Raw genomic sequence first — 14,232 nt, 5'->3', positions numbered from 1 at the left:
ACCCACAGATGGCATTCTTCAGCAGCCTTGTCAGTTGAAACCTGGTGGGAGTGTGTTTGCTGTCAACACTGACCTTACCAATTGACAGAGGATTATTCAGAACCTTGCAAATCAAACTTTCTTAGAGGCTGTTTTCTCACCTTTGCCAGCAGCTCTCTCCCTTTTCTGGGGTAGGAAATAATTCCACTCCCTGCTCCATACTCAACAGCCAAGCCTGGTCAATAGGCATGGTGTTTGTGAGAGGTGGATCTCTGTCATCCTTTACTGGCTTTGAGGGCAAACAGTGGCACAGCCACACCTGACCTCAAAGGGCCCATGGGACACAGCAGACCAAATGTGTTGGCTAAAAACTGAATCAGCATCAGGCTGCATCCCTCTCCCTCCCCTTTCCTGGGGAGATAGACCCCTACAGTAGTTGTCAGTCAGAGCCAGAGAATTCAAAGCTGTCTGTTTTGTGGGTGGGGGGATGGGCACCAGTAGCTGCAGCTGCAACTTTTACTCACGGTTGGTTTTCCTGTCAATATTCTTTTCCTTTGACCCTCTCTCTTCTGGAGGGTGTCCAGCCTTCCCCTAGTGCCCTAAACCATAAAACATTTTTTATAGGCTGTTTCTGCCTGTCCTCTAGCTATTTTTCTGGGAGAGAAGTGAATCCTGTGTCTCTCTAATCTTCCATCTTCCTGGAAGTCTTTAGACAGGATTTTTTAAAGTGATGCTTCCATAATTTGTTAAGCTGCCTTTTGCCTGTTATTTCACTTTTTGAAGTTGAAATAAAGTTGAAAAAAGAAAAACAAGGAAAAAATCTATTTAATGATTCAGTAATAATACTCATTTGTTAATTCTTAACTCTCCATCACACCTCCATGGTTTCTTATGAGACAATGGCACTTAATCTAATTGGGACATGTTGTTTTCCACTTGCAGCTTTCAGAACTCTCTCCTTGTCCTTTACATTCAACAGTTTGACCAGCTTTTGTTTGGGTGTTTTTCTCTTCAAGTTTATCCTTTTTGGCATTCATTGGTCCTCTTGGATGTGCATATTCACATCTTTTGCCAAGTTGGGATGTTTTCTGCTGTTATTTCTTTGAATATTTCCTCTATTCCTTTTTCTCTTTCTTTTCCATCTGGGACTCCCATAATGCATGTATTGATATGTTTAGTAGTGTCCCACAGGACTCTTAGGTTATTTTCACTTTTCCTAATTCTTTGTTCTTTCTGCTTCTCTGCCAGACCATTTCAATTATCTTGTCTTTGAGTTCTCTGATTCTTTCCTCTGCCATCTCCAATTTGCTGTTGAAACTTTTCTGGGAATTCTTCATTTCAGTTATTGTGGTCTTCAACTTCAACTTCAATATTGTGGTATTTCTGGTTTGTTTCTAAAATTCTATCTCTTTAGTGAGATGCTCATATTGTTCATTCATTGTTTTGCTGCTATACTTTAGTTCTTTCTCTCTGTGTGTGTGTGTGTTTTACATCCTTGAACATATTGAGGATTTTTTTAAAAGTCTTTGTCAGGTATGTCTAAAGTCTTGTCTTCTTCATTGATGATTTCTGGATTTATAGCTTGCTCCTGTGCATTTTCCTTTTCTTTTTCTTTTGTCTATTTACCTTTTTTTGTACACTGTATATTTTAATATTAAAAGTGTTAACTGTGGGCTTTAGTCCCTAAATTCTCTGTTTCTTAAATTTTTATCCAGCTAATGACAGAGATTTTCTTGAGTGACAGAAACTAACAAAAGCAAGCAAATCAATGCAAAAACAAAACAAAACAAATAAACAAAAACTACCTCTCAGGCTTTACAACATGGCTCTGTGTTGGCTGGTGCACTCCTTCAGAGCTTAGCACCTCTATTAAGAAGATCGGTCTGAGATAAATGTGAAGTGCAGGATCCTCTCCAGCTTTTCTGAGTTTGCATCTTTTCCTGGGCTTGTGCTTGTTCATGGCCTTATGAATTCCTATTTACAGGAATTTGAAAGCCCTCTATACTCCATATGAAATAGAATTTCTCCCCTTCACTGATGCTCTACTGCATGACTTAAAGCAGGTAATCCAGTTCATGGCCTTATGAATTCCTATTTACAGGAATTTGAAAGCCCTCTATACTCCATATGAAATAGAATTAATGATTCACTGATGCTCTACTGCATGACTTAAAGCAGGTAATCCTTTTCCCCAGGCTGCTTTAACTTAATTGTTTCTTACACTCCTTTAGATGTCCACAGGCTGCTTCTGCTTGCAAGGCACAGAACATGCCTTTTTCAGGCTGCCTCCTGGTAGATTGGTATCTGACATATAGGCACCCCAATATGTGCATGGAGATTATTCCTTTTGGATCAGGGTTAGGCATCCACAATGGGAGCGCAGGTTGGCTCCACAGAACATCCCAGAGGGAATAGTTGAGGGGCCAGCGAGGGTGCCATGAGCTTCTGCTACTGCATTTATTTATTTATTTATTTACTTATTTATTTCTCTCCCCTTCCCCCCCTCCCCCCACCAGTCACTGCATGTTCTTCTGTGACCTCTTCTATCCTTATCAGCGGCACCGGGAATCTGTGTCTCTTTCTGTTGCGTCGTCTTGTGTCAGCTCTCTGTGTGTGCGGCACCATTCTTGGGCAGACTGCACTTTCTTTTGTGCTGGGCGATTCTCCTTACGGAGTGCACTCCTTTCACATGGGGCTCCCCTATGCAGGAGACATCCCTGCATGGCAGGGCACTCTTCACACACACCAGCACTGCACATAGGCCAGCTCCCACAGGTCAAGGAGGCCCGGGGTTTGAACTACAGACCTCCCATGTGGTAGGCGGATGCCCTATCCATTGGACCAAGTCTGCTTCCCTGCTACTGCTTTTAAAAGCTATGCTTTCATGATTTCACCCTTGCCCAATTACCACAACCCTTTTTCTCTTTTTTTTTCGAAGATTTATTTATTTCTCTCCCCTTCCCCTACCCACCCCAGTTGTCTGTTCTCTGTGTCTATTTGCTGCATGTTCTTCTTTGTCCACTTCTGTTGTTGTCAGTGGCATGGGAATCTGTGTTTCTTTTTGTTGTGTCATCTTGTTGTGTCAGCTCTCCATGTGTGCGGCGCCATTCCTGGGCAGGCTGCACTTTCTTTTGCGCTGGGCAGCTCTCCTTACAGGGTGCACTCCTTGTGCGTGGGGCTCCACTACACGGGGGGCACCCCTATGCGGGGGGCCACCCCTTGAGCACATCAGCACTGACATGGGCCAGCTCCACACGGGTCAAGGAGGCTCAGGGTTTGAACTGCGGACCTCCCATGTGGTAGGCGGACGCCCTAACCTCTAGGCCAAGTCCGCCGCCCTTATACTGTATTCTAACTCTAGATATTGTGGCCTATACATGGGAGAACTGGGCCTACAGAGCAGGCACAGAGAATCATAGCCAGCACCAGTGCCTATGGAGAAATTAAGAGCCCAATAAATGGAGGTCACTTATGTGTTTTCAATACATTTCCCCAATGCAATAAATCACTCCTCTATGATACACAAACAGGAGTAGAAATGAAAATAGGAGCAGAAATGACCTTCAAAAACTGACCATCCAGGCTGTAAAAATGGGGGGAAATATGGTAAAAAGAAAAAGCCCATCCAATACGTACTGGCATCAGCTCTACAACGTGTAGTAACACAAGAAAATAAAATAGGTATAAATATTGTGATACGGATTTGTCACTGCAGATTCTGTAACTATACAGTCCAAAAACCTATCACCTTATAATCAGTGTCCCAATAAAACACATTCTGATTATTACTAACATAATTATTCTGAAGCACTGTTACATGGATATTAGAGAGTAAGGAGAAGGAATTATAAATTTCAGGACATATATGTATCACTAATTGTTAATTGTGCATTCATTTAGGATACTCTGAATTTAAATTGAATAAAATTAAAAATATATTCCCAATGGATATTTAATTGGAACTGGATAAAACAACTTAAAAAATTCTTATGAAGAAACATTTCTCTTTATTTCCAGATAATATATAATTATTACCATCATCTTCATCTTTATTTCCAAATAATAGCCACTGAAATGTGTAAACCAAAGATTGCTGGAAAAAAGAGCACAGAAATAAATCTGAGGATATAAGTATTTCATATATGACAAAGTTGGATATTTTAATTTCTTAGAAAAAAAGATGAATACTTTAATAATCAGCTTTGGCAAAATTGGCTTTATTTCTGGATGGAAATGAAGTTGGAATTCTGTATTATACCACATACAGTAATCAATTCCTGATGATTATTTAAATTTATATGTGTATATACACATCCACAGAAACACATATATGAAAAACTCTAGCCCTCTGAGTGAATTAAGGTGAGAAAAAAGTGACTAAGGAATACAGAACACATTGAAAACAGTTTGGGAAATATATTTTATAAAAATAAAATAAACAGACAAGATTATAGTATTAGAATGTTTATTGCAGCATTGCTTTTGAATGGCAAAGATAAGGAAACAATATGAAATACCATAATTGGGAAAACGGTTGAACAAGTAGTGATATGGCCATACTCTGAAGCATATCATAACCATTAAAAATACTAAGTTAAATTATCATCTACTGACCTGAAGGTAAATCCAAAATATACAGTTGAATGTATAAATACAGATTACAGAAAAACATATAAAGTATCATCCATTTTTTGGTAAGAATATAAGAAAATAAATAATTTATTTGTGTTTTAATGCTTGAACATGAAGAACTATATGGGGATATACACAAAGAATAAGATGAATAAAATGAACACAAAGGGAGAGAGTAAGGGATGGAAGAGACAGAGATATCATTAATTTTTTCATTTTATTTATTGGTATTGTTTCACTGGTTTGGAGGGAAATGTGCTACCTCTGTAACTTTAGAAAAAGAGTTTAATAAAAGACAAATGCACAAAAGGAAATACAATTTTATCTGGTAGTTCTCATTCTGAAAGTAATGCAAAATATTAGAATGAGATAGCCTGTCTTTAATAATTTTCCCATTTACAAATATTTTATTCACTTTACTTTTCTCGAACTGATTATGAAATTTTTATTTCTGTCTGTAAAAAATAAAGTAACTCCATGTTAAAGAAATATTCACATGAGATCTAAGGAAAAAGGGTGTGGGGCATGGAAGGGAATGACCTACAGTAACTATATTATCCTTCCACATAATGGTAGCCATCCAATGTAGGAAGCTGCTTGCTTAGCATGAAAACTGAGGCACAGAAAAGACCCAACTCAAAACACTACCCAAACCTAAACAAGGCTAAACTGTGGTATTTTTTTTTTAATTCTAGGATTTCTTGAAGAGAGGCTTCCACACTACAATGGCAGAACTGAGCAATTGCAACAGAAACGGAATGGCCCCCATAGGCTGAAGTATTATTATCTGGCCCTTTACAGAAAAAGTTTGACAACCTCTGGACTAGAACAGAATATATAATTCCAGTGACCTATTTGCTGCTAGTGCAAAATTGTGGTGGTTCTGCTTATTTTTTTCTTGATAGGTTAACTCTTTAAAACCTTCTTTTAGTTTTGTGTATATAGTTCAAGAATGAGATGTACATCATATAATGCATCCCATTTGTTGAATCAACATGATTCTTAGAAAAAACAAAACTGCACGTAGAAAATATTGAGACTGGATCAAGTCCATTTTATAAAATAAATCTTTATGCTTAGTGTTTAGCTAGTTAATCTCTGGAAATAGTTAATTTGAAATAGTTCACATCCAAGAAATTCTGGGTAAATTATCTTGGATTATATTGTTCCACTTTCCTCCTAAATTAACTTCATCAGAACAAATGTGGTTGGTGTTAGGAATCTGCCCTTTGAAAAACTTCCCTTTCTGAGTCTTTTGCACTCTTACTGCTCTAGTATCCACAAAAGAAGTAACCCTTGAGCCACTTGCTACCAGCAGTAGCAATATATCTTCTTTGGCCTTCACAATTTTTGTTTTTTAAAATTACAGTTGCAATTTAAAAGTCAAGAGATAGCACACACTAAAAAAAAAAAAAATGTACATTTCTGGATTCTCTAAAAAAAGTCAGAAGAGTTAGCAAATGAGGGCCTGCATTTGCTCACGCATCTGGGGCAGTAGGCATCCTCTTTAGCTACTGTCCCAATCAGTTCATTTCTATTATTCTTTTAATAGATACCTAGAGTTTGCTAATTTGTTCAGGATGCTTGCATACATCTTCAAATGACACTGGAAAATAACTTTTTTTTGTGCTCTCCTAATCCATTTCTGACTTCAGGATTATTTAGAGTGGTAAAATGAGGTATCTACTTTTATGACTGCAAAAGATTTTATCCAATTCTCAAACATAATGCAGTCCATTTGTCTTGTGAATTTTTTCCTTCAACAGTGTCACCAATGTTTTGTACATATTCTTGTTTCTTTCATAGAAAGTTTTATATTAAGTACTGTATGATGTAGCAAAACACCTGTCTGAATAAATTCTTTCCCACTCATTACTCCCCCACCATCATCCAGATTATTTCGTCAGTAGGAAATAAGTGATTATGGAAAATTATCTTAATTCATTACCCTCAAAGACTCTTTCTTCAAGGTGAATACCCTGCCTGATGTTGAGTGAAGTCTGCACAAGAGTTAAAAGTCTTTCAACAAACAATAATACTGATAACAATGATGAATATAATAATAATGGCTAACATTCAATGAAAATGTATTTATTAGTGACAGGCACAGTTCTAAGGACTTTGTACATCTTAATTCATTTAACCCTCACTCAACATTATGAGGTAGGTTTTATAATTATCTTCATTTTATAATTCTACAGAAACACATATATGTATAAAAACATAGAAATATGAGCAGGAAGGTTAATAAATAATAAACAGATAACAATGGCATCTCTGCAAAGGGAAACAGGTACAGGAATGGTGGTCAAAGGGTACTTTTGTCTTTTATTTGTAATGTTTAACTCTTCTATAAGGAAAATAGATTCATGAATCATTCGTGCAATTGAGAAAAAAAGACTCAATATAAAGATGGCCTAGGGAGAATGTCCATCACAGAGGGCACTGTGTATAATGGCAAAAATGTTGGACACTGCAATGTCCACCAATAGGGATTTGATAAAATGATATTACAGCAACACAAGGAAAGACCATGAAGCTATTAAAGGATTCCTATTTAATGAATAAAAAGTTGTTCATGAATGTTTTTACAAAAAGAAAATCTTAAAAAAAATTAAAAATAAACCATCTTCAAAAATAAAAAGGTCACTTCTCTCAGTATACATTTTATGATGTAAACATGAACATATGAATTTTAAATACTATGAACTTTACAGCCAAATAAATTTAAGATGGATTAATATTAAGAATCAAACAATTATAGACAAATTAGGGAAAAATAAAATTGAAAGGATTACATGTTAGCATGAATTCTCTAATGCTTAAGATAAGGTTAGAAAGGTGTTGAAAGTGCTTTCATTTTCAATATTTGCTAGTTTGAATTATCTGATGTCAAGAGAAACATGAGCTTCTATTAAAGGATTTCCAAAATGGATTCTATTCATAGGGATGTCTGTCCTGAATGAATTTACTCAGGCTGAGTAAGCTGAAGTAAACAAATAAGGTATTTTTACATTATACTACTTGGATAGATTATTATCAAGATAAATTCCCTGATGTTGAATGGTTTTGAGCCATATTAAAAATCTTGCTACACAGTTTATATACTCTACAGTTTATCACCAGTACAAATTCCGATGCTGAATAAGTTGTGAGTCATAATTAAAGGTCTTGCCACATTCCCTGTACTCATAGGGTTTCTCACCAGTATGAATTCTGTGATGACTAATAAGTTGGGAGCTCTGAGAATAGGCCTTCCCACATATCTTACACTCATAGGGTTTCTCACCAGTATGAATTCTTTGATGTCGAGTAAGATCTGAACCAGAACGAAAAGCCTTTTCACATTCCTTACATTCATAGGGTTTCTCACCTGTATGGATTCTCTGATGTTTAATAAGTTGGGAGCTCTGACTAAAGGCATTGCCACATTCCTTACATTCATAGGGTTTCTCCCCAGTATGAATTCTCTGATGTTGAGTAAAGTTTGAGCCACTACTAAAAGCCTTCCCACATTCTTTGCATTCATAGGGCTTCTCTCCAGTGTGGATTCTCTGATGTCGAGTAAAATTTGAGCCACTACTAAAAGCCTTTCCACATTCCTTACATTCATAGGGTTTCTCACCAGTGTGAATTCTGTGATGTCGGGTAAGGTCTGAGCCACAAATGAAGGTTTTCCCACATTCCTTACATTCAAAGGGTTTCTTGCCGGTATGAATTTTCTGATGATGAGTGAGTCTTGAGGGATGTCTAAAGGCCTTTCCACAGTCCTTACATTGGTAAGGTTTTTCAATGTTATGAATTATCTGATGTGTATGAAGTTGTGAGCCATGTCTAAAGGCTTTCCCATATTCCTTAGTTTCACAGTATTTCTCTTTATTATTAATGATTTGCTGTAATGTAAAGGATGGATGCTGACCAAAAGTGGGCATGTCTTCATGAGTGAATATCAGTTGACTGAAATGTCCCTCTTGAGAGCTGTGTTTTTCAAACTGGCCATTATATTCCCAATCATCTCTGAAACTAGAGCACTGAAGGTCATGTCTTCTAAGTCTTTCCATTATTTCCCACCGGGCTGATTCTATTTCATAAATTTCATTCTTCAGAAATAATTTCTTGGTCTCATATCTTGATTCCAGGACTGAAAGAAAATATGAAAGCAATCAGTTACATTATAACTGTTCCAAAAATGAAACTTTAATTAAAATGGGAAAATTAAACTGAATTTTTAGAAACAGGGAAGAAAAGAAGAGAGATATTAGAGCAATAACACAATAAATGAAGGTAATGATTGGGAAAACAAAGTAAGTCATTGGTTCTCAAACACTGCTATAGATCAAAATGACTTAAGGAAGCCTGCTAAAGATAGATGCCTTAGTTTCATCTCCCTTGATGTAAGATGATTCTAATGGCTATCTATATCTACATCTAATATCATAACAGAGGATACACACACACATACACACACACATGTAATATCACAGAGTCTGAATTGTAAAATAAGGGAAATGATTATACATACTTAGTGGGATCATTATCAGGAATAAATGAATATGGTAAGGGAGGAGTTCCAGGCATTGGCAAACCACATGCTGCAGTCCTTTGCCTGTTTTTGTAAATAAAGTTTTACAGGAACACAGCCATACTCACACATTTACATATTGTCTATGGCTGCTTTTGAGGTACCATGGCAGAAGTAAGTACTTGTGACAGAGACTGCACGGCCTACAGTCCTGAAATATTTACTATTTGGCCCTTTAAGAAAAAGTTTGCCAACATCTCGTTAGATCTATTTTCCAATATAGTGGCCACTACCCATACGTGACTATTTAAATATGAAATAATTGATATTAAATGAAATTTAAAATTCAGTTCCTCAGTCACAGTATCTACATTTCCCCACTGTTCAATAGCCACATTTGGCAAGTGGCTACAGAATTGGACACCACAAACATAATGCATTTCCATTATTGCTGAAAGTTCTATTGGAAAGCATTGTTCTAGATTCAGTAACTGGAGAGCCTTTAACAGATTATAAAGGTGGCAATCCAGATAGGAGAAGAACTTAAGAAAAGATAAGTGCTGAACAAATCTAGCATGACTGGTAGACAGAGAAAATTCTGACCAGAGTGTTGTATTTTATGAAAATACTGTTTGCCTTGGAATTCTGTGATGCTGAATTTGCAAGAATAGGAGACTTTATAACTATACAAATGCTACAGTAGTGATAATTGACAGGAAAGGCATTTGTAGGTTCAAAGGTAAGGGAAGATAATAAATTGGTAGGTAGCATATTGCCAATGAAATCAGAGAAACTAGATGAAGGTATGTAAGATGTTTTTTTTTAAATAACAAATTAAAATTCAAACAAATAAAATAACAAAAAGCAGCTCAAGGTATGGAGGCATTACTCCTAGAAAGTTCTGTCTAGGCACTTTTAGCTCATCTAATTCTAACACTGCTCCTCTAGTGTTCAGAAAGATATGCAGATAAACACAGATTAGTTAAATGACATAAAGTCTCCTTTTTAAGGAAAAAAATGAAGAGAAAAAAATACTTAATCATATTCATAACTCACAAAACCAAACCCCATATTCTGTTTTTACCAAGTACTAACTTGGCTTTTGCTACAAAAATATTACGATATTGTTGGCTATAGTCCATAAATTACATTAGTTACATTTTCCCCATGTATCACATTCTTGTAGAACATTCCTGTATTTATATTATTAATCATAATCCTTATCTACTGCCAAAATCATTTTTATACATTCCCTATATTAAGTTTTAAACTCAAACTCAGATAATTATAAGTTTTGTTTTCTTGGGCAAATTAAATTAGATCATCTTTCTGAGCTCCCATTGACCTCTCTATACAATAGGAATGATAACTAACTGTTATGATTGTTGTGAGATAGGGAATAATGGATATAAAGTACCTAGTGTGGGAAGCAGACTTGGCCCAATGGATAGGGCATCTGCCTACCACATGGGGGGTTCGTGGTTCAAATTCCGGGCCTCCTTGACCCGTGTGGTGCTGGCCCATGCGCAGTGCTGATGCGTGCCAGGAGTGCCCTGCCACGCAGGGGTGTCCCCCATGTAGGGGAGCCCCATGTGCAAGGAGTGCACCCTGTAAGAAGAGCCACCCAGTGCGAAAGAAAGTGCAGCCTGCCCAAGAATGGCGCCGCACACACGGAGAGCTGACACAATAAGATGACACATAAAAAGAAACACAGATTCCTGGTGCCGCTGATAAGGATAGAAGCAGTCACAGAAGAGCACACAGTGGATGGACACAGAGCAGACAACTGGGGGGAAAGGGAAGAGAAATAAATAAAAAATAAATCTTTCAAAAAAAAAAAGATAATGTGATTTTTACAAACTGAGTGTGGCAACCCTGCGTTGAGCAAGTCTATCAGTATCACTTTTCCAAAAGCATGTGCTCACTGCATGTCTCTGTGTAGGGTAAACAGTTTGGCAGGTGCAAACCTTACTTCCCTTGTTTGTTATCTGTTTCTCCTTTGTTCCCACAAATGAACCTATTGTCAATCTTCTAGGAACAGGCGTAGAATTGAATGTGACCAGTGCATGAGATCGAAAGCATTGGTCAAAACTCATCTGTGTGAACATTGAGGGTCTTTGTACACAGACCACAATAAAGAACTTCAGAAAGACTGAATACGAAGTCCTCAGGATACCTCCCAAGTCTTATGATTTACTTTCCTCCTGGCTATGTGCCTTCTTTGTTCTTTGCTTATATAAACTGCTATTAAACCTCCCCCTATTAGTGGAGATTTGCCTGGGTCCAACTACCATCTTGGACCATGTCTCCACTAGCAACCTTCCTGAAATAAAATGATTGTATGATGTGCCCACGTCTTCCAGAGGCATTCCTCAGGCTTCTCAGCAGGAGGGGCAGCACTCTAGGACCAAATGCAGTGGCCTTGCAGCTGCAATGTAACACTGTGTGTCACATTTTGGTTAATTCTCATATATGTCAAACCTTTCATTATTATCTTATCTGTTTTGGTGATCTGTGATCAGTGATCTTTGATGTTACCATTGTAATTGTTTTGGGGCACTACATACCATGCCAAGTAAAGCCAGTAAACTTAATTGATAAACCCTGTGCATGTTCTGATTGCTTCACTGACCACCCAGCCATTCCCCTATCTCTTTTCCTCTCCTTAGGCCTCCTTGATCCCTGAGACACAATAATATTGAAACTAGGCTAATTAATAATGCTACAATGACCTCTAAGTCTTCAAGTGAAAGGAAGAATCGCACATGTCTCACTTTAAATCAAAAGCTAGAAATGATGATGCTTAGTGAGGAAGGCAGGTTGAAAGCCAAGACAGGCTGAATGCTAGCCTCTTGTACCAAACATTAGCCAAGATGTGAATGAAAAGGAAAAGTTCTTGAAGGAAATTAATTTAAAATGCTACTCTAGGGAGTGGATGTGGCTCAGGCAGTTGGGCACCCACCTCCTACATGGGAGGTCCCAGGTTCAGTTCCTGGTGCCTCCCAAAGAAGCCGAGCAAGTCAGCAAGCTGACATGAAGGGCTGGTGCAGTGAGCTGATGCAACAAACTGATGCAATGAGGAGACACAAGAGACACAACAGGCAGAGAGTGGATGTGGCTCAAGCAATTGGGTGCCTCCCTCCCACACAGGAGGTCCTGGGTTTGGTTTCTGGTACCTCCTAAAAAAAGACGAGCAGTCACAAAGAGCATACAACAAATAGACACAGAGAGCAGACAGTGAGTGGAAACAATGGGGGGTAAGAAATAAATAAATTTTTTTAAGAAAAAGGGCTACTCCAGTGAATACATGAATAATAAGAAAGTGAAACAGCCTTACTGCTAATATGGAAAGTTTCATTGGTCTGGATAGAAGATTAAACCGGCCACAATATCCCCTTAAATCAATGCCTAATCTAGAGCAAGGCCCTAACTCTCTTCAATTCTATGAAGGCTGAGGGAGGTGAGGAAGCTGTAGAAGAAAAGTATAAAGCAAGCAGAAGTTGATTCATGAAAGGAAAGAGGCCATCTCCATAACATAAAAGTGTAAGGCAAATCAGCAAGTGCTAATGTAGAAGCTGCAGCAAGTTATCCAGAAGGTCTAGCTAAGATAACTGATGAAAGTGGCTACACTAAATAACAGATTTTCAATAGATAAAATAGCCTTCTCTTGGAAGAAGATGCCATCTAGAATTTTCAGAGCTAGAGAGGAAAAGCCAATGCTTGGCTTCAAAACTTCAAAAGATAGGCTGACTGGCTAATGCAGGTGGTGACTTAAATTGAAGCCAATGGTCATTTACCATTCCAAAATTCCTAGCACTCTTAAGAATTATGTTAAACCTACTTTGCCTGTGTTCTCTAAATGAAACCACAAAGCCTGGATGACAGCACACTCGTTTACAACATTTTGCTGAATATTTTAAGCCCACTATTGAGATCTACTGCTCAAAGGAAAAAAGATTCCTTTCTAAATGTTACTGCTCACTGACAATGTACCTGGTCACCCAAGAGCTCTGGTGGAGATATATAATGAGATGAATGTTTTCATGCCTGCTAACCCAACTTTGATTCTGCAGTTCATGGATCAAGAAATAATTTCAACCCAATGGTCTACCTGCCAGTTTCTATAGCCACCCCCTGCCTTCACAGGTCCTACCCAAGTATTCTCAGTACTTCAGGAATAACATTTTTTTTTTTTTGAAAGATTTATTTATTTATTTAATTTCCCCCCCTCCCCTGGTTGTCTGTTCTTGGTGTCTATTTGTTGTGTCTTGTTTCTTTGTCCGCTTCTGTTGTCGTCAGCGGCACGGGAAGTGTGGGCGGCGCCATTCCTGGGCAGGCTGCTCTTTCTTTTCACGCTGGGCGGCTTTCCTCATGGGCGCACTCCTTGCGCGTGGGGCTCCCCCACGCGGGGGACACCCTTGCGTGGCACGGCACTCCTTGCGCACATCAGCACTGCGCATGGCCAGCTCCACACGGGTCAAGGAGGCCCGGGGTTTGAACCGCGGGCCTCCCATATGGTAGACGGACGCCCTAACCACTGGGCCAAAGTCCGTTTCCCAGGAATAATATTTTTTGATAACTTCCTTCCTGGTGGTAATGCCCCATGACACCATTCTTGAGGACTATGCTAACTATTTCTCTACAGTAAAAATTCTTGTGATACTCTTCTTCACCTACTCTTCCCTTCCTTACATGTAAGAAAGCAGTATTAACATTTTTTATACTGCATGTTCTGTGATTTCCAAAATAAAAACAGACTTTTGAAATAAACATGCTCAAAGAACTAAAGGAAAACATGAACAAATCACTAAAGGAAATCAGGAAAACAATATACAATCACTATGAGAATAGCAATAAAGAGTAAAAATTATTAAAAGCACCCAACAATAAATTTTGTAGCTTAAAAGAACAACGGCTGAAATGAAAAATTCACTAAATGAGTTGAACTAGGGATTTGAGCAGGTAAAAGAAAGAATCAGTAAACTTGAAATAGGACCACCGAAATTATCCATTTGGAAGAGCAGAAAGAAAAAAATAATGATGAAAATAGAGCCCAAGAGACCTGTGGGATACCATTAAGCCAAATGAAATATGCATTG

General features: G+C 38.0%; 1 protein-coding gene across 1 annotated transcript in view; it reads right to left on the bottom strand.

Annotated features, from left to right (window-relative positions):
* LOC101445220 (zinc finger protein 82 homolog) overlaps positions 1–14,232 on the bottom strand; it is a 106,636-nt gene that overhangs the window by 51,441 nt on the left and 40,963 nt on the right. The window contains exon 5 of the mRNA XM_012530446.4: positions 7,734–8,752. Within this exon, the coding sequence (XP_012385900.2) occupies positions 7,734–8,752 (1,019 nt within the window). The remainder of the gene's footprint in view (positions 1–7,733; positions 8,753–14,232) is intronic.

The sequence above is a fragment of the Dasypus novemcinctus genome, chromosome 18 (assembly GCF_030445035.2).
Source record: "Dasypus novemcinctus isolate mDasNov1 chromosome 18, mDasNov1.1.hap2, whole genome shotgun sequence".
NCBI classification, from domain to species: domain Eukaryota; kingdom Metazoa; phylum Chordata; class Mammalia; order Cingulata; family Dasypodidae; genus Dasypus; species Dasypus novemcinctus.
Note: the sequence above shows the minus strand (reverse complement) of the source record. Positions and strands in the feature narration are given on the sequence as shown.